Below are 21,756 nucleotides of genomic sequence, written 5' to 3'. Positions count from 1 at the left end.
CTTTATATCTCTGTCCATTAATTGTTTCTTCTAAAAATTGCATTGCTCAATCCATAATTTTACACTTTGTAGATGATAAATTCAACTGCAAAAAAATTGTAAGAAAGAATGTATAAAATATCTATTTTCTCTTAGAAGTTGTGGTCGCTTCCCATTGTTTGTCACTTACTCACTTCTGTGAAGATAAAGTGGACTCGATACTCGATAAGAGATTTCGTCCAAGAGGATAGGGTACTAAACGTACTAATCTCCAAAGAGGAACATGAGATGAGCTATACGCCAAATCTCTACCATATTTCTCCGAAAATTTGCACCACGAAAATGTTTGAATGGACGCTATCTCTGAAAATGTTTAACCACCGATAGAGTTTTTAAATTTGTGACCTAAATAATTTTATTAGTGTCCAAAATCATTGGAACATATAACATATATAATCAAATTACTACGTTCTCAATATCGCCTGGGTTTCAATCGGTTTCCACATTACATATAATCAAATTACTACTTTGGATTCGTCACACTATTATCTGTCACATAAAGATTGCACAAGCCATATATTAAACATCTGAGAGCAAGCTTTGTATACACCACCAAAGTACAAAACGCATAATTTTTTTCCCGCTTGCAAGATTTCACCAAGCCAAACAGCTTTTTTGACTTGAGTTTGTTTCTTCCTAGTGCATGTGCCACAAACAAACCCAAACCAAAAAAAAAAAAAAAGGAAAAGAAAACAAGAGAAGAGAAGAGAGACAAGTACGTACATAAACAGCCAAAGTGTAATGTCAAGATTCAAGCTTGAGAGATACAACACGAGACTGTCGGTTGCGTTTGGCTGCCTTAACAAAGACTACGGATAGACAAGACGGTGCCCACCATGGCCGTCTAACTCTCTGCTCACCTTTCAAGCAAGCCACTGTAAAAAAAAAGACATTTCTTTCCATAGTTAAATTCCTGCAACAACTTAAGCTGAGAGTTATAGAGAGAACGATAGAGTACCTTTAATCCTTCTGAGTTCTTTACAGAGGGTGATGAAGTCTCCCCACTTCATGTGATGCCTCCTTATGAAGTGAAGGATCTGCTCGGTAGTAAACACAGACATGCTTTCTAGATATTCTCCATTGACACCATTTTCTTTGAAAATCTGGCGGTAGCCCCCAAGGTTTATCTCCTCGAGCCAAGACCCAACATCCTGAAGAAAAAAAGAACAAAGCTTCTCATCTACAAGATGCTCGCCATTACACACGAGCATAACTAAGAAAATCCATAATAGCATCTGATAGAACAAAACCATTCAGCAACACACAACCTCCAGCTTCTCCATATGAGTGGACTAACTCTTAACTATTTTTGGTATCAGGCACAGGTTATCGAGTTTTCATCAACTAATCTTCATCCAATATTCAACCTTTTCTGAAGAGCAAATCAACAAGTGACATATGCGAACATCACTCTGCAGTCTACACACCCTGAGGTAAAACCACTTCCGGAGTATATGTACATCAACAAACACAGATTCCTTGGACTAGAGCGACAAGTAACATAGTAAACTAAATGACCACTAATGGAACTTCAATAGCTAGAGGTGCGTCAAATTCGAGCTTGCCTGATGTAATTGCAATCATTAAGGTGAGATTTATTCTTGTAATAACAAGCAGAGTACCAAAAGAGCAAAAAAAATAAGTAACATAGTAAACTAAATCAATCAGTGTAATTGGATCAAACAACAAGAACAAGCCTAAGGCAAACTAGGGTCATACCTGAAGAAATATCAAATCAACCCTGTAACTGGTTAAATAGGCTGAATTCAGATCAAAAATAGGCTGAATAATTTAATAAACATGATTCTGCAACCAACAAGTCTAATAATGAAGAGCTCAATTCCAAGAAACATGCGAATTGAAGAAGTGATCATCATGAAAGGCTTATAAAGAAGGAATGATTGATTGAATATACCTCAACAGTCCAGATGAAGAAATCAAGAGGCTCGGGAGGATGTTCTCTGGTCATCCTTTCCTCTGCACAAAATTCCCAATACAATTCACCAGCAATCATTTTACAAAACCCAAAGAAGCAACATATCACATGAATTTCGTGTAATCCAAATCGAAAACGAAACAGGAGAAGAGAAAGGGGGGGAAAAGAAGAGGAAATACCTACCGAAGCGACAGCTGTGAGATCCGAAATTTGAGCTTTGATCTGAGTGATTTTCTTGGGGAGAGAGACAGAGGAAGAGGAACGGGATTCAGCGAACTTAACTGTGCCAAAATGCGTGAATTTTTAGGGTTTGAAGAGAGAGAGAGAGAGAGAGATGAGAAGAGAGAGTCTGGGGGAGGGACAAATGGGTCCACCAAGTGAAAGTGTTTGCTTTTTTCCTCTCTTTTGGCTCTTTTTCTTTTCCTCCACGCTCCTCTCCCGCCTCCACGCGCCACCGTCTCTCCGTACCACGACCATTTTTGCTATTAAATCTTTTTCTCTTTTTTTTTTTATTTTATTTTTAGAAATAAATATTTTTACTGTCAAAATTAACTTTTACAGTTAAAAACCTTTAAGTACTGTAGTTATCAATTTTTTTGTGTATATTTTATTAGGGTAAATCATAGACTAAATATATTTGATTAGGTTTGACTCTTTTTCCATAATGAAAACAAAATAAGAGTTAGTGGCCAATAAGAAAAGAAAAAATCACTTTAGTCAATCAATTTAGTTTCATTTTCTTTTCCAATTAGTTAACCGACTGATTTTCAAATCTTACTTTTTAATTGTTTATGCTAGTCACAATTTAAATGTGGAAACGATGTTAGTTGATTCGCAAAAACAGTTATCAATATCATTGTTAGTTAGTTCATCGGAATATACGTAAATTCGTTGAGTTTTGCCATTTAACGCTTTCTATTTGCTCCCTCCTTTTGTTGTTTTGTAGTATGTACCATATCATAATTCTATGACATAATAGATGACTACCAAATTTTCTCTGCCAGCTTGCTTGTTATGAAATGAAGGAGGAAACAAATGTGAATAGTATCGGATTTGGGAGTTTTACAGAAAACAATTGAATGTTTCAAAGCCATTTTTACCAAACCCGAAGCTGAGATACACGTGACCAACACTGCTCACACACTCTTTTGACCTTTGAGCTTAATCATGGACCACCAATCTTCTCTTTTTTCCAAGTCCACTTAATTTCATTTGCTGACCTCATCTCCATTCTCATTTCCTCCTCCCAAAATATCACAAATCCTTTTGTAACTTGTTATGTCTTTCACTTTAAACACAGAGATCCAAGGAACGCCTCTTTTAATAATCCCTAGATGAGATATAATGTTACTAATACTATAATGGCAAAAATATCACCTTTACTATCACAAAGCATGGAACATTAGAACATAGGAAAAAGGATTTTGATTAGCTTAATCTGTTCTGACTTCGTATAAGATTTTCCACAGATACAAATATTGTTGATCCCTTGCTAACATGTTTCATCTTGAAACTTTGATTCTCTGAGACTCAAGAGTCAAGATTCGTCTTCGCAGGCCTCTGCGGCTGAAATCTCTGAATCAAGTTTGCTCATCAGAGTCTCTGTCACATGCTTGGCAACAGAGATCATGTCAAGGATGACGCTTGGGTCTAAGCCAGACCCGCTTCGTTTGGTTAACCCACATATATGGCCTGTCCGATTCACAGATATAGATACAGCTGAGCTCATCTGAGACTCCTCTTCTGCTGTTGCATCAACTATGTAATGCGTTCCCACCTGCAAAAACCAAGGACAGCATGGTAAAAGATTAGCGAAATGTACATAAGAAGATGTCGATGTGAATCAAGAAAAGTGAGATTCGATTACTTTTGTTAACGTGACTATGACCGGGACACTGGAAGTGTCAAATTGAAGATATTCCTCGTCGCTGATGTCAATCTCTGGTTGCTCATCATCTGCTACTTCAGCTGAAACATTGACTTTTGGGATGGCCGTGTTGGTTAAAGCAGCCTGCAGGAGTATAGTCAACAAGTGCATTAAAGCATGTGATCAGCCTTGAGGAAAGATGACTTTTGGGTTGCTTAAACTATCAATTGGAAACATATCGTAAAGCTACTAAAACCAATAACAAGACAACTACATTGAGCTAATCTATATACACTTAACTAAAGACCCATTCCCTTTCGTTTCCTATATTCTCTGGCCTTTCCTTTCTCATGATTCTGATTGATGGGTATGATTTACTCACTAACATTCGTAACTAAAACCTGAGACTAAGGGTTAAGAGAGAAAACCAAACACACATCACAAGAATTACCTTAATGGCAGCACCCAGGGCATCCAATAGATTCCCATCCGAACTAATGACAAGACCATCAATATAAAGGTCCCAGCAAACTTTTCCTTCTTTGATTAAAAGCGAAGATAAATTTATTCCAGCTCCTGGTACCAAAACATGAATTGCTATAAACGTTACAAACAGAAAGCGTAACAGTGTGCAGGTAAAAAAAAGCATTGCATAAACATGATTGCAGACCTGCTCCACTTTTGCCACCCAGAAGACATCTTTGAAGAGCCAAAGCAAGCTCAGAAGACAATTCCTCACCTCCTCTCCCCTAAGTAACAACATATCACAAAGAATTAGCCGCCTAAAGACTTAACACAGTAGAATTTAGGAGATTCTGAAGAAAAGTAATGATAACCAAAATCTCATGTTGAACAATTCCACTAGTAAGAGAAACACCAATAGAACGATAGAACGGGTGTGACAAGTGCTAGATAGAACCAAAACCAAACGAAATAAAAGAAAAGCTCACCCCAAATGTCGGTTCAGCTGTTGGACTGCAATCAATGAAAACTGCAACCTTTCCTTTATCGGGTTGAAGTGAACTTGGCCTCCCAATTTCAGCCTGCAATTACACAAGATTACTGGGTAACATCTACAATAGCACTTCCCATTCAACAATAGAACAGTAGCAGAGAGAACAAAGGAAGTACCTTTACACTAGCAATCACATCGGTTCCACCAATTCTAACTCTCGCTGAACCATTAGCCTAGAGCCAACAAAAACAAGAGAAAGAACATATCTGTTAAACAACTGGGAAGCAACAATGAGAAGCGGACGAGCTCTAGGAGATTACACTACCTGCGGAATAACACCGGTTTCGACGTAGATAGGACGGTAAGTCAATCTTTTCCGACCATCAGTTCGAAGATCTTGAGCAATCCCACCTTTAATGAAATGTTGTTCCCCAAGAGAAAGCCCCATCACTAATACTACACAGAGAACGAATTAGATCAACTGCTGAGGAATTTCTACCGGAATGACAAACTTCAAGGTTCACGGATTGGTGCTAGGGTTTAAGAGACAGCTCAAACAAAGTACACATCTTTATACAGCACAATCAAAACCCACTAATCTTCTTTACCTTCCCGGAGAATTCAATAGAAGACACAACTCTGAAGTTTTCCGGTGACCCTAGCGGCAACTTTGGATTGGTTAGGTTAAGAGAGAGACGTGACCACTGACAACTGCCGTAGGGTTTAAAGATGGCGTGAACATAATTATTGACACTTGTTAAGGGTAATTTAGTCATTTACCGACTTACCATTTTTTCACTGCTTTTTAGCGTTTTCTCGCTCTTCTGGTTTTTTCTTCAATCTGCCGGGAAGAAGTGCGAGCTTGGTGCCGATGGGTCGTTCGAAACTAGCTTCTCGTCCTGCTGAGGAAGACCTGAATCCAGGGTTCGTTTAAAGTTTCGTTCTTTGTCCATCTTAGCTCGAAGTCTTCTAGGGTTTTCTCTGTTCAATTACTTACTTGTCTTTGCGAAAACATTTCAATATCTGGTAATCCACTTAGCTGTGTTTGATTATCTGAATCGGAGTTCTTTTGGTACTTGTGGGTGGCTCTTGATTTCATACTGCTGTCGTCTCTTGTCTTTATCCTAATTTTGATGATTTTGGCTGTTTCAGAAAATCAAAAAGGAAAAAGATATCATTGGGTCCTGAGAATGCTGCGGCATCAATTTCCACCGGTAGGTTTCCGTTTACTTGTGCAATTAGGTGTGATACTGATAGGACTAAAGTTTCTGCTGTGGATAGATATGCATTGATGTATCATGTACCAAGCTGCGTTTTCCAAAAGTTCTTACATGTACCAATACATTGTAGGAATTGAAGCTGGGAATGAGAGGAAACCTGGCCTTTACTGTTGTAACTATTGCGATAAAGATCTGTCTGGTTTGGTTCGTTTCAAATGTGCTGTTTGTATGGACTTTGATCTTTGTGTGGAATGCTTTTCTGTCGGCGTTGAACTTAATCGTCACAAGAACAGTCACCCATATCGTGTTATGGTTAGTTTCCAACGCCGAGCAGTATATTTGAATTCAATTCAACGCTTTGTCAGCTGAAAAGTAATTAGATTAGTGATTGTGTTTAAAACAAAGAAAATGTTCTATGGTTGTATTTTTGTTTGTATTGAATCTACCCTTTTGTTTGACAGGACAATTTGTCTTTTTCGCTTGTTACTTCTGATTGGAATGCCGATGAAGAGATACTCCTTCTTGAGGTAATCATTAATCGTTTCTGATTGTACACTCCCATGTCTATATAGAGATTCCATCTGACTATTGGGAAGTAAATTGACTGTGTTAGGCCATTGCGACATACGGGTTTGGCAATTGGAAAGAAGTTGCAGACCATGTTGGTAGTAAGACAACGACAGAATGTATTAAACACTTCAATTCTGCTTACATGCAGTCACCATGCTTTCCACTTCCGGTAAGGACTGATGAAAACACATGATCGTCAGATAGTTGAACCTAGCTTGTTTATTTACTCTAGCTCCCCGCTCTGTAGGACTTGTCCCATACTATTGGAAAGAGCAAAGATGAGCTGCTTGCTATGAGTAAAGATAGTGCAGTCAAAACAGGTCAGCTTTAAAATCTATTAGCGGGGTTTCTTGTTGATTTGGGACTCGTATATTAACCTTGACTGAAAAAAGGAGGATGCTGAGCTCTGTTTACTATTTGTCACAGAAATACCTGCATTTGTGAGGCTATCTCCAAAAGAAGAGTTACCTGTGTCAGCTGAAATCAAGTATATACTTATGCTTGTAACAATAGTTTACCTACGTTTACAATGTTGAATGCACCTTTTTAAAAGTACTATTATGTTTCCATGGGCAGACACGAAGCTTCAGGGAAGGTCAATGAAATAGATCCACCTTTGTCTGCCTTAGCTGGAGGTATGTGAAAATGCTTTTATCTATATAAAATTGTAGACATTATTTGCACTTAGATTTATGGCTAAGGACGCAAATCATCCGCATTTCGTACTACGACCCCAAATATTATCTCTTCCATGATTCCATATGTAAAGTAATACTTTTTATTGTACAGTCAAGAAGAAAGGCAATGTACCGCAGGCTAAGGACATCATCAAGTTGGAAGGTTTGTTATATACTGGAACAAGTTTTTATGCAAAGTGATATTTACGCGAACAAAAACTAAAGGTAGTTAACGGCCCTTGTGTCTTAGCTGCAAAACAACAATCTGACAGGAGTGTCGGGGAGAAGAAACTCAGACTTCCTGGAGAGAAAGTTCCATTAGTAACAGAGTTATATGGTTACAATCTAAAGAGGGAAGAATTTGAGATCGAACATGACAACGATGCTGAGCAACTGCTTGCTGACATGGAATTTAAGGATTCTGACACAGATGCTGAGCGTGAGCAGAAACTGCAGGTTCTTCGTATTTACTCGAAAAGGTACACTTATCACAGGAACAACCATTTTTAAACCGGAGAATTTTTTCATAAGCCAATGCTACAAGCCAAGATTGTGCCTTTGTTGGCAGGCTTGATGAGAGGAAGCGGAGGAAGGAATTTGTTCTGGAAAGAAACTTGTTGTACCCTGATCAATATGAGATGAGCCTTTCAGCAGAGGAGAGAAAAATATATAAAAGCTGTAAAGTGTTTGCGCGGTTCCAATCCAAAGAAGAGCACAAGGAACTGATTAAGAAAGTCATTGAAGAGCACCAAATTCTCAGAAGAATCGAGGATCTTCAGGTTTGATGCTTAAAATTTTACCAAGCTTGAGTACTGGATTACAAACTCAATTAGGTGGGAACATTAAGTTGAGCTTTTAATAAATGTTGCAGGAAGCTAGAACTGCTGGTTGCAGGACAACTTCAGACGCAAATAGATTTATAGAAGAGAAGAGAAAGAAGGAAGCTGAAGAAAGTATGCTGCTGCGGCTTAACCACGGTGCACCAGGCAGTATAGCCGGTAAAACACTAAAAAGTCCAAGAGGGTTACCCAGAAATTTGCATCCCTTTGGTTCTGACTCACTGCCAAAGGTCACACCTCCAAGAATATACAGCGGTTTGGACACTTGGGATGTTGATGGTCTCCTTGGAGCTGACTTACTCTCAGAGACCGTAAGAACAATAATTTTCAAACTTGATGTTTGTCATCTTATTTGTGATTTTGTTGATTTGTTGACATTATTCCTATGGTTTGAGAGATTGAAGCTGTTTTTTGTGCAGGAAAAGAAGATGTGCAATGAGACCAGAATACTGCCTGTACACTATTTGAAGATGTTGGATATCTTAACAAGAGAAATAAAGAAGGGGCAGATAAAGAAAAAGTCTGATGCTTATAGCTTCTTCAAAGTAGAGCCGAGTAAAGTAGACAGAGTATATGATATGCTGGTTCATAAGGGAATAGGTGACTCAACATGACTCATAGCTTCATGGTCCTAACATGTACTTCTCGAACATATATTAGCCATGTAAATATAAAGGAAGGTGATGCTGATTTTGGTTACACATCTTGTTCTCTGTTAGTTTCGACAACTTGACAATGTCTGATTGTTATGACCTTCAAAGGCTGTTTCAGATTTTTTGATACAACGTTTAAACTGAATATTGTAATGCCTTCACTCATCTGATTCCTTCAATTTTTGTTATATGAGATCAGAAAGTCTTGAGACATTGCATCAGTTTTCAGGAAAAACCTAAATAAAACCAGATTCTTTGGTTACAAGAAACTACACTGGATCAGATTGCCATCCAACAACAAAGAAAAAAAAAAAAACAGACAGAAATCCAAAAACTTAATCTACATGAAGCCAAAAGCTTTACCATTTCTAAGGTTGCCAACTTTGAGTCTTCTCCCAAGGCTTGAAAACACCATCATGAGAAACATATTTCAAGTAAAAGAAAAAGCCACGCAGCAACTTCAAAGCTCTTGCCTTATCAACACCAACCACAAGCTTGTATTCTTTTTCGAAATCAGGGAAACTTTCTAGATAAGATTGTCCCAGTTCGTCAGTCTCATAATCAGATCCTCTTCCCTTTCGTAGTTCTCTGCATCGAGTCATTTTTTTATGGATTGATACGTAACGATGGAGCTGCTTCATCTCTCCTTCATCATATGGATTTTTCAAAACATCCATTAGCTCCTTTCTAAACCAACTGCTACTACTTTCATTCTCTTTGCTTCCTTCATCAAGATCAACCACTTTCTTGGACGCCACAAACGGTGTACACTCCTCTCCATCCAAAAAAGGGGAATCACCCATCGCAATTATATAATCAGACCAATCATCATGTGGTTCAACCTTCACTTCTACTAGTGGATCCAATTCAGGTACCATTGTCGATTCTTTTAGAGTATCCATATCATCTTTCTGAAGATTTTCCATTGGCTCAGTTGTCGAATCGCTAAGAGAATCTACAAGCCATGTGAGGTACCTCATGTAATCCTTATCCACAACCGCTTCACTCCCCTCATTCTTCTTCCTTCTCCCTACAAAAACTTCTTTGCTCCTTGAAGAAGTCTCATCTACATCATTAACCTCTGTAACTCTATGTACTCGCTCTACGTGATCAATCTCCACAGCAACCCTCTTGTCTTCTTCAGTTCTAACCAATGGAACATCTTTTATTAAAGCATCGTCACATTTCCTCTTTCTTCGTTCAGCAACTCTGTTGTCTCTTTGAATGTCTTCTTGAGTTTTAACCAATGGAACATCATCTCTTCTTAAAGTCTCAGCCTTTGACTCGGAAAGTTTCCTAACTTTGTTGTCTCGTTGTTGAATGTCTTCTTGTTGGGTTTCGAGTGAAGGAACGTCTCTTGAAGTCTTTGCAGCTTCTAACTCTGCGATCCTCCGCTTTCTTCGTTCAGCAACTCTGTTGTCTCTTTGAATGATTTCTCGGATTTTAACTCTTTCAACCTCAACTCCAACAGTTTTCCTCTTGCTCTGTTGATTAACTCTGTTCTTCACTGGATTCTCATTCCCAAGCTTAGATCTCTTTGAATCACAAGAAAAGATCTTTAATCTACGAATGTCAGATGCTCCATTGTCAACTTCAAGGCGAGTGCTTGAACTTTTCTTATCACCTCTTCGAAGATGATCCAAGAAGACGTTGTACTCCTTATCAACCATAAGATCATCATCATCATCATCTTCGTCAAGACAGATAATTGGAACATCGATTTTTTCAGACATTTCATTCACCATAAACCTTGTATATCCATCATCAATCACAATGGCTTTCTTCTTCATCGCAATCAACACTCTATTAAATTGATTAAAAATAGAAAAAATTAGGAAATAATTATGGAAGTAAAAACCCTAAAACGATCAATCCGTTGTCGCTGAAACCATAATGCAGGAAAAAAAAAACTATGAAAGCTAGAAAGATAAAACATAGAAGGAGCAAAAAAAGGACGCAGAATCGAGCATACCGTTTAGAGCGACTCTGCTTGTGAACACTAAACTGAGCAAATTATTCTCCTAAAATAAGAAACGGAAAGAAGAAGAAATTAATGATATAACGTAAATATTAGGGTTTAAATGCAGATCAAATTTTGCTATAATAATTAAGGAAATTTCTGAGAGAAGCAGAATATGAAGAGACGTGAGATAACACTTAAGGAGGCTATACGCCAAAGCTATAAACCAATTATTGTTATCAGACAAAATAGTTAAAGAGACCTAAGGAAAATCCACGTCATATATTTCATATTTTCTCACCATATTAAGAGTTTTTTTTTCCTTTTTCGCCAACCTTAAGAGTTAGAAATAAGGAAATATCGCATAACTAAATAAAAGTTAAAAATAACATAATAACCCGATATACGAAATAATAACATAATTGTATTTTATGATTTGTGGGAGTGTGGGAAACAAGAGCATGCATTGGGTTACTTGTTCAGTGAGTATTAAATATAGGTTGGTGTGTGTCGTGTGAGTAGCAAACTGCAACATCTTTTCCCCAAAACGAGATATTTTGAATAATTTTGCAAGGTAAACCAATGTATCTTTTGATGGATTTGGTATTCGCAAAACAAACTTTTATTTGACCTTGTTTTTGCCAATATAGAGAGATTCTTGCAATTAAATACCTATCAACTACTGACTCAATGAGACAGAGAGTGAGTGGGTAATAAATAGAATTCAAAGCTTCCATTGATGCTCTCATCCTTAGTTGTGTATCTCTATTATGGTTTAGTTGCTAAAATAACCATTAAGCTGATGTTATTCGTTATCTTCTTTAATGAAAAATTTCGATTATTTAATTACAAATAACAGAGGAAAATGAAACACATCACACATCTTCATAGTTCATCCAATCCAAAAGGAAACTAAAAAAAAAGGAACATTCACACAGCCCCTCTCACCGGCAAGAAAACCAAACCATACTTAGTTACCAATCACTTGAGTAGAGTGTTGGGAGTGAAGAAGAAGATATCATCAAGCCTATCATTGCTCGGCGAGTTCCCGCCATAAACCAACAGACCTTGCTTACCATCTCGTGATCCAGCTGCAAACGCGCACCATCCTCTAGGACCGGGATGCTCCACCGATCCAACCCCATCCTCCCATTTCCTCCATTCCAGCGTCTCTGTATCAAGCCCATAAGCGTCACCTGTGAAACATCCTGCTCCCATATGCCCCAGATCGCTCGGGTCAATCTCTCCTCCAGATATCAGTATCTGTTTCCCAACAACCGCAGTCGAAAACACACTTCTTGCTGACGGTTTTTCGCCTTTTGTCTCAACTTCTTTCCATTCCCCTTTAGCTATGTCGAAACAGTGGACATCGTCTGCTTCTTCTCCTGCGAATCCATATACCACCCAGATCTTTCCTTGAACCACCTCGAGTCCTGGACCGCCTCTTCCTCTACAAGCTTCTCCCGGAGATGGGAACTTAATCCATTTCTGATCAACGACATTGTAAGCCCATAGATCGTTGAGACGCCCATCAACTCCGCATCCACCAAACACATACACGTTCTGAGAATCCGCAGTAATAGAGTGGTAGCTTCGGTTCTGTGGACCGGTTTCCCCTGAAGAGAGTAGTTTCCACTGGTTGGTCAAAGTGTTAAAACAGTATAACTCGTTGAGCTCCTGGTGAGTCGAGTCCCGGCCACCAAAGAAATAGATGATGGGTCCGACTGCAGCCATGGCTACACCTACTCTAGGAGGAGGAGCATCCCCAGAAGCTTCCTGGATAGACCATGTCTGAGTTTCGAGGTCGAAAACGTAGAGCTGGTTGTCAACAGGAACACGTGGTTGAAACTCGCCACCAAAGGCATACATTTTGTTTCCCACAAGAGCTATAGCATGAGAGCTTCTTGCTCCTGGTCCGGTTCCTTTCTGTTTAAGCTGAATGACAAATAACACAAAACATAAATTACTCAAATACTAAATCTTACAATGTTTTTATAATCAACATTACAAAAAGTATTAGCAGAAATCAATGAGAAAGAAACAAAGAGTTGAGTCAGCATTCACAAATACTAGTCAATTGAATAATGACAAAGTCATAGTCTACTAATCCAATAGTGTCTACACAAGATAAATAATTCAAATACTTATATGTGATGATGATTACAAAATTAAACCCTCCTCCATCAGTAAACTGTTAATCAACATGATATGAACAACTCTGCCGGTGAATAATCCATAGTCCATTCAATAAATGACAAACTCATCATCCACAAATCCAAAATTGATCAGAGAAAGCATAAACTAGGAGATTCGTTGTAGAACCAAAATGATTATTGAACCTAAGTGTATAATCACATCAGCAATCTAACAGAGAACTTGGACAGATTTACAGAGAATAATAAACAGATTCCAAAACGAAATTAGAATTTCAAAAGCCGAAAGTCTCGTACGATTCAATAAAAATCCGAAAACATGAGACAAGTAATATCCGATGAAACGAGATTCGTCTCTAAGAGAAACACAAAGGCGAGAAAGCTGACCTGAACCCATTTGCCTTCCATTGGAGTCGCTGCCATCGTTGCTCTGCTGCAAATTACGACTGAAGGAGACTCGTTTAGGACCAATTTTGTGTGAGGTTTCTCCTCTTTCTTTCGGTCTCTGTCTCTATTTAAGGCCCAAAGAGAGGGAAAAAGGAATCTTTTTACCTTCCTTTTCTTTTTTTGTACCTTAATATTCTTTTATCAAAAAGCATTTGTCTTATACAAAATGCATTGTAAACTTTAATCATACGGCATGAAATTGACAAAACAACAAAAGAAAACGGCATGGGATTTGCAATGTCTAAATAAGAAAATACAATTATAAACGTATTTTCCTAAATCCATAAATTTGTTACCTAACTTCAAATTTTAATTTTGGCTAATAATACAAGAAGTCCATAGTCTTCTTCGCTTGGAGTCTTGGACCAACAAAAAATGGCTCCGTACGATCCTTTTGGCCCACGGGCTTGGAGTATGTAAATGAAATTTGTTGACAAGAGGTTATTTATTTTTTACAAGTTTATGAAAGCAAAAAAAAGAAGACTAACGGTCCAACATAATGATTCATCCTGCTGCCTAGCTTTAGTAACCCCCAAGATTCTGAAGCTTTTGACTTGTCCATGGCGATATGGGGCAAAGATAAATCTTGATGTGTTGATGGGAGCAATGACAAATTGCCTTCTGAAAATGTTGACAAAACTATGGAGAATGAGACTGGTGGGAAGGATAGGGAGGTAGTTGAAGCAGTGACAAACAGTGAACCTGGAAATGGTGATGGATTTGCAAAAAAAGGCGACTCTTATGATGACAAATTACCTTCTGAAAATGTTGACAAACATATGGAGAATGAGGCTAATGAGAAGGAGAAGGAGGAAGATGGTGCTGCTGATGAGCTGTGCGCTTTACAGGATGCGCTTGAGACGACACTGTTTCAGCATTTAAGCAACTATGCACAGAAGCAGATGTTACAGAAGTTGAGGAGCCTTAGAGCCAAGGAAAGGAAAGAGTTGAGCGGTGAATGGAAGTCATTACTTGCTCAGGAGGCGCTACTGAAGAGCAAGAAATATTCGTTTTCAGCCGAACTCGCAAATGCAACATTTCATACTTGGGAAGAAGAAACTAGACGAATGGTTTTGTGATAGAGTAATGACTTCCAATAGTAGTCTGGGTGGGTGGAACTTCGGTTTTGGAGCTGCCTATGATCCGATCATGTAGAAGCCAAACTATGTGGTGAAGCGTCACAAGTTTTGTTCATATGTTAATATGTAGTTTTGTCATTTTCCTTTTTGAAATGAACCATTGTTGTTTTGCTTGCTCTTAAAAAAGTTTACCGTTTAAATTGGTTAAACCCCTTTAAGTGGATTACTAACGAGCAATTATATCCTTTTAATTTTATTGTTAGAAAAGATGCTCAACACTCTCTTTCGAACTGTCCACACAATAAACGTGAGATGTAGAAGCTGGACACGCATCTTCCAAAACTCTTATTGTCTTAATTTTGGCACTAAAAGTTACAAAGATTATTTTCCCTGTCCTATCAAATCCAATTTTTTTCCTATTTACGCACAAAGTCTCAATATTGATTTTGGTAGGAAGGTGGAAAATTCGGTGGAACAACACACGTCTCATTAGTCATAAGGACGACACCATTACGCAACTTAGTCCTCTTACCTCTCTCTCTCTCGACTCTGTTCCAAGAAATTCCTCTACTTAATACAGCTGATTCTACAGATTCCTGCTACGAAATTTCTGGGTCTGGGTTGATCTTTGTCTCACCAGTCAACCCAATTCAGGACTTTGATAAAGGTTCCATTTTTCTTAATTTCTACTCTGTTTTTTGTTTTGTTTTTCTTAATTACTTTTGGGTATCCCAGGTTCAGAACAGGTTTGGGTTGTAGTAAAATTGGGTTCCTCTTGCTATAGTACGTGTTAATGTTCGCTGATTATTTATATCTTTTTCATGGCTGAGAATCGTTGTGATTCTCTTATCAAATCAATAATTTAGAGGTGTCGTTGAACTCGATGGTTTTGAATAGGCTCAAGTATGATTTAATGGAGTTCTATCACTAGAAATTTTGTGTTGGTCATACTTTTATAGTTTAGAACTTTAGATTATACAAATGATGCTTGCCGCATAATTTTCTCCAATGCATTCCAGTTTTATGAATCCAGCTTATTGAATTTTGTTGTTTGATTGTGTCTATTCAATTGGTTTCTTGTAAATTAGGTGGAAATGGCGGCTTTATTAGCTTCTCAGAGCTGCTGCTATGGCGGTGAGACCGCAAGAGTCACCAAAGCTATTGGTTTCAGTAGCTCTTTGGAGAATCATTTCACTGGGGAAGCCACTCAGTGTTATGGCAGCAAGTCTAAGAGATTTCGTATTGAGATGAGACAGTCGGAATTGCCCTCTAAGGTTGGAATCAATGGACGTTCAGTCAAAATGGTTCCTGCGAGTGAGGTGGTGAAGAGGAAAGATGGTGTGAATGGATCGGCTGGGAAAGGTGTTAATGGAGCGAGTTTGGTTAGTAGTAGAAACATTAATGGTGCGGCGTCAACTTTGGTTAAGGCACCAAAGAAAACAACAGAATCGTACCTTCCTCCACCGGTTGAAGGAGTTAGGGTTCTTCCTTCTGATGAAGGTTTTAGCTGGGCTGATGAGAATTATAGCTCACTTCAACGCAGTATTGATGTTTGGTCATTTGTTATTTCCCTGAGGATTCGTATCTTGTTCGATAATTCGAAATGGGCTTATGTTGGAGGATTCACAGAAGAAAAACAGGTAAACCTTTCATCATTTTAGTCTAATTTAAATGATTCATTGGTTGATGTTTTGTTGGTCCTGATTCTTATTAATTTCACCTGTTGTTATATAATCAGAAAAGCAGAAGAAGAGAAACAGCTTCATGGTTGAGAGAGAGTGTATTGCAGCTTGGTCCAACGTTTATCAAACTGGGACAGTTGTCTTCAACTAGGTCAGACTTGTTTCCGCGCGAATTCGTGGATGAGCTTTCCAAGTTGCAGGTACTTTGCTATTTCTTTATTCATACTTTTGAAATTATGCATTTGGTTTCTTACTGTTCTCTTAAACTGGTTTTCAGGACAGAGTCCCCGCTTTTTCTCCAGAGAAAGCAAAGCGCTTCATTGAGGCTGAACTTGGGGCTCCTATTAGTGTAATGTATAAAGAATTTGAAGAGCAACCCATAGCTGCAGCTAGCCTTGGTCAGGTATCTAATACTTAGCAACACCCTCAAGAACGCCTACTCGCTTATCGTTTTCTTTGCAATTCATCTAGATATTGATGTTTGTATCATAATTTTTCAAATTGTATTCCCTTAGGTACACAGAGCTGTTTTGCACAATGGCGAGAAAGTGGTAGTAAAAGTACAAAGACCCGGACTAAAGAAACTTTTCGATATTGATCTACGTATGTAGTAACAACTTCTGAGTTATATAATAGAATACCTGCATGGATGTTTGAGAATTGCTGAAAATGGCGTAATTTATTTTATCAGGAAATCTGAAGCTGATTGCCGAGTATTTCCAGAAAAGTGAATCATTTGGTACAAACGATTGGGTTGGTATCTATGAAGAATGTGCCTTGTAAGTAGTTTTCCCAAGACGTAGTTATAACTTGTGGCTCCAGGCTATGTAGGACTGATATTTCCTTTGGTTTCAGAATTTTGTATCAAGAGATTGACTACATAAACGAAGCTAAGAACGCTGACAGATTCCGGAGAGACTTCCGGAATATAAACTGGGTCCGCGTACCTGTAAGTTTAACTTGCTAAACCAAAACCCCCATGAGATAAGTTCTTGTATAGTTGTGGGATAGATGAAACTCATTCTGGTTATCTCGTTTTCATTGTAGTTGGTTTATTGGGATTACTCTGCCATGAAGGTCTTGACTTTGGAGTATGTACCAGGTTCGTGTTGAAACTACCCAATATATTGGTGTCGTTTGATAAAGTATGTAGCGGTATAAACACTCATTGATTTCTGTGATTAGGTGTTAAGATCAACAACTTGGACGCCTTAGCTGCACGGGGTTTTAACCGTTCTAGAATCGCATCACGGGCCATTGAAGCTTATCTTATACAGGTCAATAACAAGATAGCAAAACAGTTCTTGAAGTCCATGTCTTCTTTTTTTTCTTATGGTTCAAACTTATGTTCATGTTTTGGCTGTTTTAGATACTCAAAACCGGCTTCTTTCATGCGGATCCGCACCCAGGAAACCTTGCAATTGATGTAGATGAATCAATCATCTACTATGACTTCGGCATGATGGGAGAGATCAAAACATTTACTCGGAAGAGATTACTTGATCTCTTCTATTCTGTTTATGAAAAAGATGCAAAAAAGGTAATTTTTTCTTGCAAGGGTTAATTCTCAATCTGAAAATAAGAAAACTAACTCAATGTTTTTACAGGTCATGCAAAACCTTATAGACCTTGAAGCACTTCAACCCACTGGAGATCTTTCATCGGTAACCTTACAGTCTCACTCTTTATTTATGCGAAGTTTACATATGTAATCTCATTGCAACTTTATACGTGTTTGTTTTAGGTAAGGAGATCTGTTCAGTTTTTCTTGGACAACCTATTAAGCCAATCACCAGATCAGCAACAGACTTTGGCAGCTATTGGAGAGGTACCGATCAAAACTGTACCTGAAAAAGAAGCTGAGCTCTATCTCTATGTGGTTCTTACATTAAAAAATTCCTCCTTTCTATGGCAGGATCTGTTTGCAATTTCCCAGGATCAGCCATTCCGTTTCCCATCAACTTTCACCTTTGTCATCCGAGCATTTTCCACACTTGAGGGTGCCTATTCAATCTGTTCTTTTATCTTCTTTTTGTAATAATATTCCACAAGTCTCATCAGTTATGCTTTTGATTTTGCAGGTATTGGTTACATCCTTGATCCAGAATTTTCCTTTGTGAAGGTTGCGGCTCCTTATGCGCAGGTTCTTACCTCTTTTCTCTTCTCGAAACCCAAATATTTTGCAATCGCCAGTCTACTCTTTTTTTATCATTGTGTCAATTCTCATGAATATCAACAAAAACAGGAACTCCTGGATCTAAAACAAAGGCAACGCTCGGGAACTCAGCTTGTCCAAGAAATAAGAAAGCAGGCTGATGATGTAATGTTTTCCCTCGTATTTTATTTCATTTCTCTGTTTTTTCTTCTTTTCTTTCTATTTGTACTAAATTCAACTTTAAAACCTGTACAGGCCAGGTCTTCTACTCTGTCTATGCCATATCGAGTGCAGCGAATAGAAGAGTTTGTGAAAGAACTCGATTCAGGCGATCTGAAACTCCGTGTTCGGGTTCTTGAGGTAAAGCAGTTTTTTCATGGTCTAATCACCCTGACAGAACTGGTATTAAAGTAAATAAGCTTTGTCATGGTTTTGTAAAGCAATAGATACCCATTGTGGATTTTGTTTGTTCGTATTGGTTCAGTCGGAAAGAGCAGCCCGGAAAGCGACAATACTGCAGATGGCGACGATGTATACAGTTCTTGGAGGAACTCTACTTAATATTGGGGTTACATTTAGCAACCAAGGAAGTCAGCTTGTTGCCAATGGATCCTTCATTGGAGCAGGTATCAAAGCTGTTGTACACACGTGCATGTAGATGTATATGCAGGTATATTTCAGGTCTATGACAAGGATACATAAGCTTCATAAATATTCTTTTGTGTGCAGGGATATTCATGTTATTGGTACTGAGGTCTATGCAAAGGGTAAATAAGCTTGATAAATTTGAGAAGATGATATGATGATGACTGGTGGTCTGGTGGATAGTTTATTCTTTTAAAGCTCCAAATATCAGATATAGAATTTGTGATGTATAGGTATAGCATGTATCTTTAGCTCCCATACACAATATTTATAAATTGTATAAAAACTGTTTCTAAGGAAAGGAAAGTCAAAGATATAATATGAGACTGAGTTTCACTATAAAGTACACAACTTTTATTCTCCAACTATAAATTGTATACAACTCTTATCTACTCTGCGTATTTCTGATAAATCTTCAAAATACAAACAAGTCTGCACCAAAGCCTAGCAGGGGAACTTATACAGAAGAAAGTGCTCAAGGTTTCTGACCAAGAAGCCATGGCTGGAAGAAGAGATGGCTGTGAGCAATCTCGATGAGTTCACGTGGGTCATTCATCGTTTCATCTCTCAGCGCCTCAAGAATCGCCTCACACGAGAACTCTCTAAAAACATCATCAAGGTGTGAATCATGTTTATGAATGAGGTCCAAGTTGATATGTTATTTACCCAGTAAAGAGATGAGAGTACCTTGTTATAAGAATTCTGTAGAGCATCTTTAAGATGGGACAAAGTTCAGCCGGAGTTACAGGCTTGCCCTCTTCAGGGTGTTGAAGACTTAACGAGGATTGGTTCAACAACTCGAAAAATGCTTTCACCGCAGAAACCCCCTATGAACATTACATCATCCAAAGCACTTCATCATTAGCCTTTCATATAAATAATCTAGGACCACAAGATAACAACAGTGTATGACAGAATTTTGTATTTTCTCAGTGGCGTTTAGATTCAATCTCCAAAATTCTTTAGTTTCTTTGAAATGTGCAATACTCTTTACTGTTTTATGCTATAAACTGGATTTTGTGAACATAAATTTACATTATACAGAACAAAGTTCTTAGTAATTTTGCTGGTATGGACACTTGCTATTTCGACTCAGATGAAAGTTACAAATTCGACAAATTCTCAATATCAAACATACATAATTTAAGGCTAATTTAACACTTAAAACCGAAGTCATTGAGATATATGGAGTACCTGAATCATTCCCTTGCCTTTGATGCTGTCACCCATTTCAAGGCTAAGTTCTCCTTTTGCAAGTTTCTGGCCGTACCACGCATTACGACCTTTCAGTAATGTTACATAGGTATCCGCAAGCAAAGGCCCAGCGAGTTTCTCTGGCTCCTTGGCCAATAAATGAGTAATAAAAATCATCTCTGAAGTACAATGCGCAAAGTACACTGATTTGCTGGTAGCACTTTCCTTAGTCAGTGTAGCCACCATTCCTGTGGAATACAAAAACGCCAAAACAAACACTAGCTCATAAACTTTGACCTCTGATCACCAGTTCCAGTAATTTACTTTGAATCACTATTATTCAGATAACCATTTAAGACACCTGATCTTACCTGCACCAATGGCATAAACATTCTTCAAGCCACCCATTACTTCATGAGTAATGAGGTCACTATTATCCCAGACTATGAAATGAGACTGCCTTAGAAACTTTCCCAAAGGCTTCCTCCATTTTTCAGACCCGCAAATCCGTGCATTGGCGTACTCTTTATTGTATACCTCGGAAGCAATATTAGGTCCCCCAAGGTAGAGAATGTTCTCAAGAGGAATACCAGCTGCAAAGAGAATATGACAAGCAAACTGTAGAATTTCCAATGACAACAACTACTGATCATACACTTCAACGCCAACACAGTCAATACTCATATAACCTTAATAAAAATAGAAAGTTTCTCTACATCAACAAAAATACTAAGGAAGATGATATCAAATATTCATCTAGCAATCAGATAAAAGACAATGGGAAGTGAATTTACTCGCTCGATGGATCATTTGCGTAGGAGTAACAATCCGAGGATGAGGCTCAAACTCTGCTTCCACACCTTTAGCCAAAGAGATAATAACAGGAGCATTAACCCTCTCTTTCCAATACTTACTAATCTCATTGAACACCTGAAACGTCTCAGTTGATGGTAAACCATTGATGACAATATCAGCATCCCAAACAGCTTCTTGAAGATTAGTCACAACTTTCAAAGGACACAAAGGAGTCTCAATCATATTCAAGCAAAACCCATCTTTCAATATCTCATCAGCATATAAAACCCTATCCCCTAATCTAGCTTCCACATACTTGAGATAAGCACACCTTCTTATCAACCTCCTCAACAATTCTTCCCTCGAATTAATCACTTCGAACAAATGTTCAGCTGTGGCTTTATCGATTGCTCTGCCTCCTCTTCTCCAGATTCTCACACTAACTTTGCCCCTAAACTTACCGTAATTTTCCTGCAACATTGCAATGAAAACGCTTCCCCAAGCACCAGCTCCTACACCAACGATCCTTAACGGGTCGTCATCAGCTTTACCCATTACTCTACGAATCTCATCAAGCCTTTCTTCCACCAATCTGCTCGGAACTGAATTCGTCTCCACCAAATGATCCATCATCAACAAAGCCTTATGATTTCTCTTTCAGTGACTCAATCCACTAAAAACACAAGCAAGCTATGGAACAAAATCGGACTTCTTGTCGGATTTATCAATGCTTAAAACTGGAGACGACTTTTTCAGGAAAGTTTGTGTTTTTATTTTATTTTCAGGTAACTTGTACGACGACTAAGAAAATGATAGCTGGCTTTATCTATCTACTCTGGGCCCAACTAACTTAGTCTAGTGTCCACTTTTATAACCTTCTCTATAAGAGT

The 21,756-nt window shown here is 38.3% G+C and overlaps 8 protein-coding genes and 1 long non-coding RNA gene across 28 annotated transcripts; 4 read left to right on the top strand and 5 right to left on the bottom strand.

Annotated features, from left to right (window-relative positions):
* Positions 1–15: 15 nt before the first annotated feature.
* AT3G07760 (Sterile alpha motif (SAM) domain-containing protein) lies at positions 16–2,425 on the bottom strand. 11 transcript variants are annotated; one of them, NM_001337737.1, is made up of 5 exons: positions 2,155–2,358; positions 1,955–2,016; positions 998–1,190; positions 763–914; positions 16–342 (listed from the first exon to the last, which is right to left on the bottom strand). In NM_001337737.1, exons 2-4 carry the CDS (start codon positions 2,006–2,008, stop codon positions 784–786), a joined length of 378 nt encoding a protein of 125 aa, NP_001327341.1. In that variant the 5' UTR covers positions 2,009–2,016; positions 2,155–2,358; the 3' UTR covers positions 16–342; positions 763–783. The 11 variants fall into 11 exon arrangements, with proteins under 11 accessions (NP_001327341.1, NP_001327336.1, NP_001327335.1 ...); NM_001337740.1 differs by having other exon boundaries at positions 20–342; positions 1,290–2,016; positions 2,155–2,337; NM_001337736.1 differs by lacking the exon at positions 16–342 and having other exon boundaries at positions 347–914; positions 1,290–2,016; positions 2,155–2,425.
* A 730-nt stretch (positions 2,426–3,155) lies between these two features.
* AT3G07750 (3'-5'-exoribonuclease family protein) lies at positions 3,156–5,537 on the bottom strand. 2 transcript variants are annotated; one of them, NM_111654.4, is made up of 8 exons: positions 5,406–5,499; positions 5,123–5,253; positions 4,974–5,030; positions 4,793–4,885; positions 4,513–4,591; positions 4,294–4,418; positions 3,843–3,986; positions 3,156–3,752 (listed from the first exon to the last, which is right to left on the bottom strand). In NM_111654.4, exons 2-8 carry the CDS (start codon positions 5,243–5,245, stop codon positions 3,513–3,515), a joined length of 861 nt encoding a protein of 286 aa, NP_566318.1. In that variant the 5' UTR covers positions 5,246–5,253; positions 5,406–5,499; the 3' UTR covers positions 3,156–3,512. The 2 variants fall into 2 exon arrangements, with proteins under 2 accessions (NP_566318.1, NP_001319497.1); NM_001337732.1 differs by having other exon boundaries at positions 3,195–3,752; positions 5,123–5,537.
* A 98-nt stretch (positions 5,538–5,635) lies between these two features.
* Positions 5,636–8,948, top strand: ADA2A (ADA2 2A). Of its 4 annotated transcripts, none has more exons than NM_111653.2 (13): positions 5,636–5,721; positions 5,950–6,011; positions 6,148–6,329; positions 6,479–6,544; positions 6,631–6,756; positions 6,835–6,907; positions 7,014–7,074; positions 7,164–7,222; positions 7,377–7,427; positions 7,515–7,743; positions 7,833–8,043; positions 8,136–8,414; positions 8,523–8,948. In NM_111653.2, the coding sequence occupies exons 1-13, from the start codon at positions 5,669–5,671 to the stop codon at positions 8,715–8,717; spliced, it is 1,647 nt and encodes a 548-aa protein (NP_566317.1). In that variant the 5' UTR covers positions 5,636–5,668; the 3' UTR covers positions 8,718–8,948. The 4 variants fall into 4 exon arrangements, with proteins under 4 accessions (NP_566317.1, NP_001189840.1, NP_974251.1 ...); NM_001202911.1 differs by having other exon boundaries at positions 6,148–6,350; positions 8,523–8,900; NM_202522.1 differs by having other exon boundaries at positions 5,652–5,823.
* Positions 8,930–10,869, bottom strand: AT3G07730 (uncharacterized protein). Of its 2 annotated transcripts, NM_001337731.1 has the most exons (3): positions 10,729–10,800; positions 10,187–10,559; positions 9,109–9,982 (listed from the first exon to the last, which is right to left on the bottom strand). In NM_001337731.1, the coding sequence occupies exons 2-3, from the start codon at positions 10,544–10,546 to the stop codon at positions 9,125–9,127; spliced, it is 1,218 nt and encodes a 405-aa protein (NP_001325801.1). In that variant the 5' UTR covers positions 10,547–10,559; positions 10,729–10,800; the 3' UTR covers positions 9,109–9,124. The 2 variants fall into 2 exon arrangements, with proteins under 2 accessions (NP_001319496.1, NP_001325801.1); NM_001337730.1 differs by having other exon boundaries at positions 8,930–10,559; positions 10,729–10,869.
* Positions 10,870–11,460: 591 nt separating this feature from the next.
* On the bottom strand, positions 11,461–13,496 carry AT3G07720 (Galactose oxidase/kelch repeat superfamily protein). The gene is made up of 2 exons (NM_111651.3): positions 13,257–13,496; positions 11,461–12,651 (listed from the first exon to the last, which is right to left on the bottom strand). Exons 1-2 carry the CDS (start codon positions 13,290–13,292, stop codon positions 11,698–11,700), a joined length of 990 nt encoding a protein of 329 aa, NP_566316.1. The 5' UTR covers positions 13,293–13,496; the 3' UTR covers positions 11,461–11,697.
* Positions 13,497–13,957: 461 nt separating this feature from the next.
* AT3G07710 (uncharacterized protein) lies at positions 13,958–14,395 on the top strand (the record flags this gene model as incomplete). The annotated part of the gene is made up of 1 exon (NM_111650.1): positions 13,958–14,395. One exon carries the CDS (start codon positions 13,958–13,960, stop codon positions 14,393–14,395), a length of 438 nt encoding a protein of 145 aa, NP_187428.1.
* A 370-nt stretch (positions 14,396–14,765) lies between these two features.
* On the top strand, positions 14,766–19,240 carry AT3G07700 (Protein kinase superfamily protein; the record flags this gene model as incomplete). 4 transcript variants are annotated; one of them, NM_111649.4, is made up of 18 exons in its annotated part: positions 14,774–15,062; positions 15,484–16,035; positions 16,134–16,277; positions 16,355–16,480; positions 16,593–16,680; positions 16,769–16,856; positions 16,933–17,026; positions 17,125–17,179; positions 17,263–17,354; positions 17,447–17,617; positions 17,685–17,741; positions 17,822–17,905; positions 17,993–18,077; positions 18,159–18,220; positions 18,323–18,397; positions 18,488–18,592; positions 18,717–18,858; positions 18,962–19,240. In NM_111649.4, the coding sequence occupies exons 2-18, from the start codon at positions 15,490–15,492 to the stop codon at positions 19,033–19,035; spliced, it is 2,088 nt and encodes a 695-aa protein (NP_566315.1). In that variant the 5' UTR covers positions 14,774–15,062; positions 15,484–15,489. The 4 variants fall into 4 exon arrangements, with proteins under 4 accessions (NP_001189839.1, NP_566315.1, NP_001319495.1 ...); NM_001337729.1 differs by lacking the exon at positions 14,774–15,062 and adding an exon at positions 15,071–15,298; NM_180205.2 differs by lacking the exon at positions 14,774–15,062 and adding an exon at positions 15,089–15,178 and having other exon boundaries at positions 18,962–19,035.
* On the bottom strand, positions 19,179–21,704 carry AT3G07690 (6-phosphogluconate dehydrogenase family protein; the record flags this gene model as incomplete). Of its 2 annotated transcripts, none has more annotated exons than NM_111648.6 (5): positions 20,866–21,704; positions 20,443–20,664; positions 20,072–20,349; positions 19,565–19,704; positions 19,179–19,479 (listed from the first exon to the last, which is right to left on the bottom strand). In NM_111648.6, exons 1-5 carry the CDS (start codon positions 21,497–21,499, stop codon positions 19,353–19,355), a joined length of 1,401 nt encoding a protein of 466 aa, NP_187426.3. In that variant the 5' UTR covers positions 21,500–21,704. The 2 variants fall into 2 exon arrangements, with proteins under 2 accessions (NP_187426.3, NP_001327632.1); NM_001337728.1 differs by having other exon boundaries at positions 19,353–19,479; positions 20,072–20,319; positions 20,866–21,623.
* AT3G02035 lies at positions 19,684–20,094 on the top strand. The gene has a single exon (NR_140881.1). It is a non-coding gene; the product is annotated as an other RNA (long non-coding RNA).
* Positions 21,705–21,756: the final 52 nt, after the last annotated feature.

Source organism: Arabidopsis thaliana, chromosome 3 (genome assembly GCF_000001735.4).
Source record: "Arabidopsis thaliana chromosome 3, partial sequence".
Lineage (NCBI taxonomy): Eukaryota > Viridiplantae > Streptophyta > Magnoliopsida > Brassicales > Brassicaceae > Arabidopsis > Arabidopsis thaliana.
Note: the sequence above shows the minus strand (reverse complement) of the source record. Positions and strands in the feature narration are given on the sequence as shown.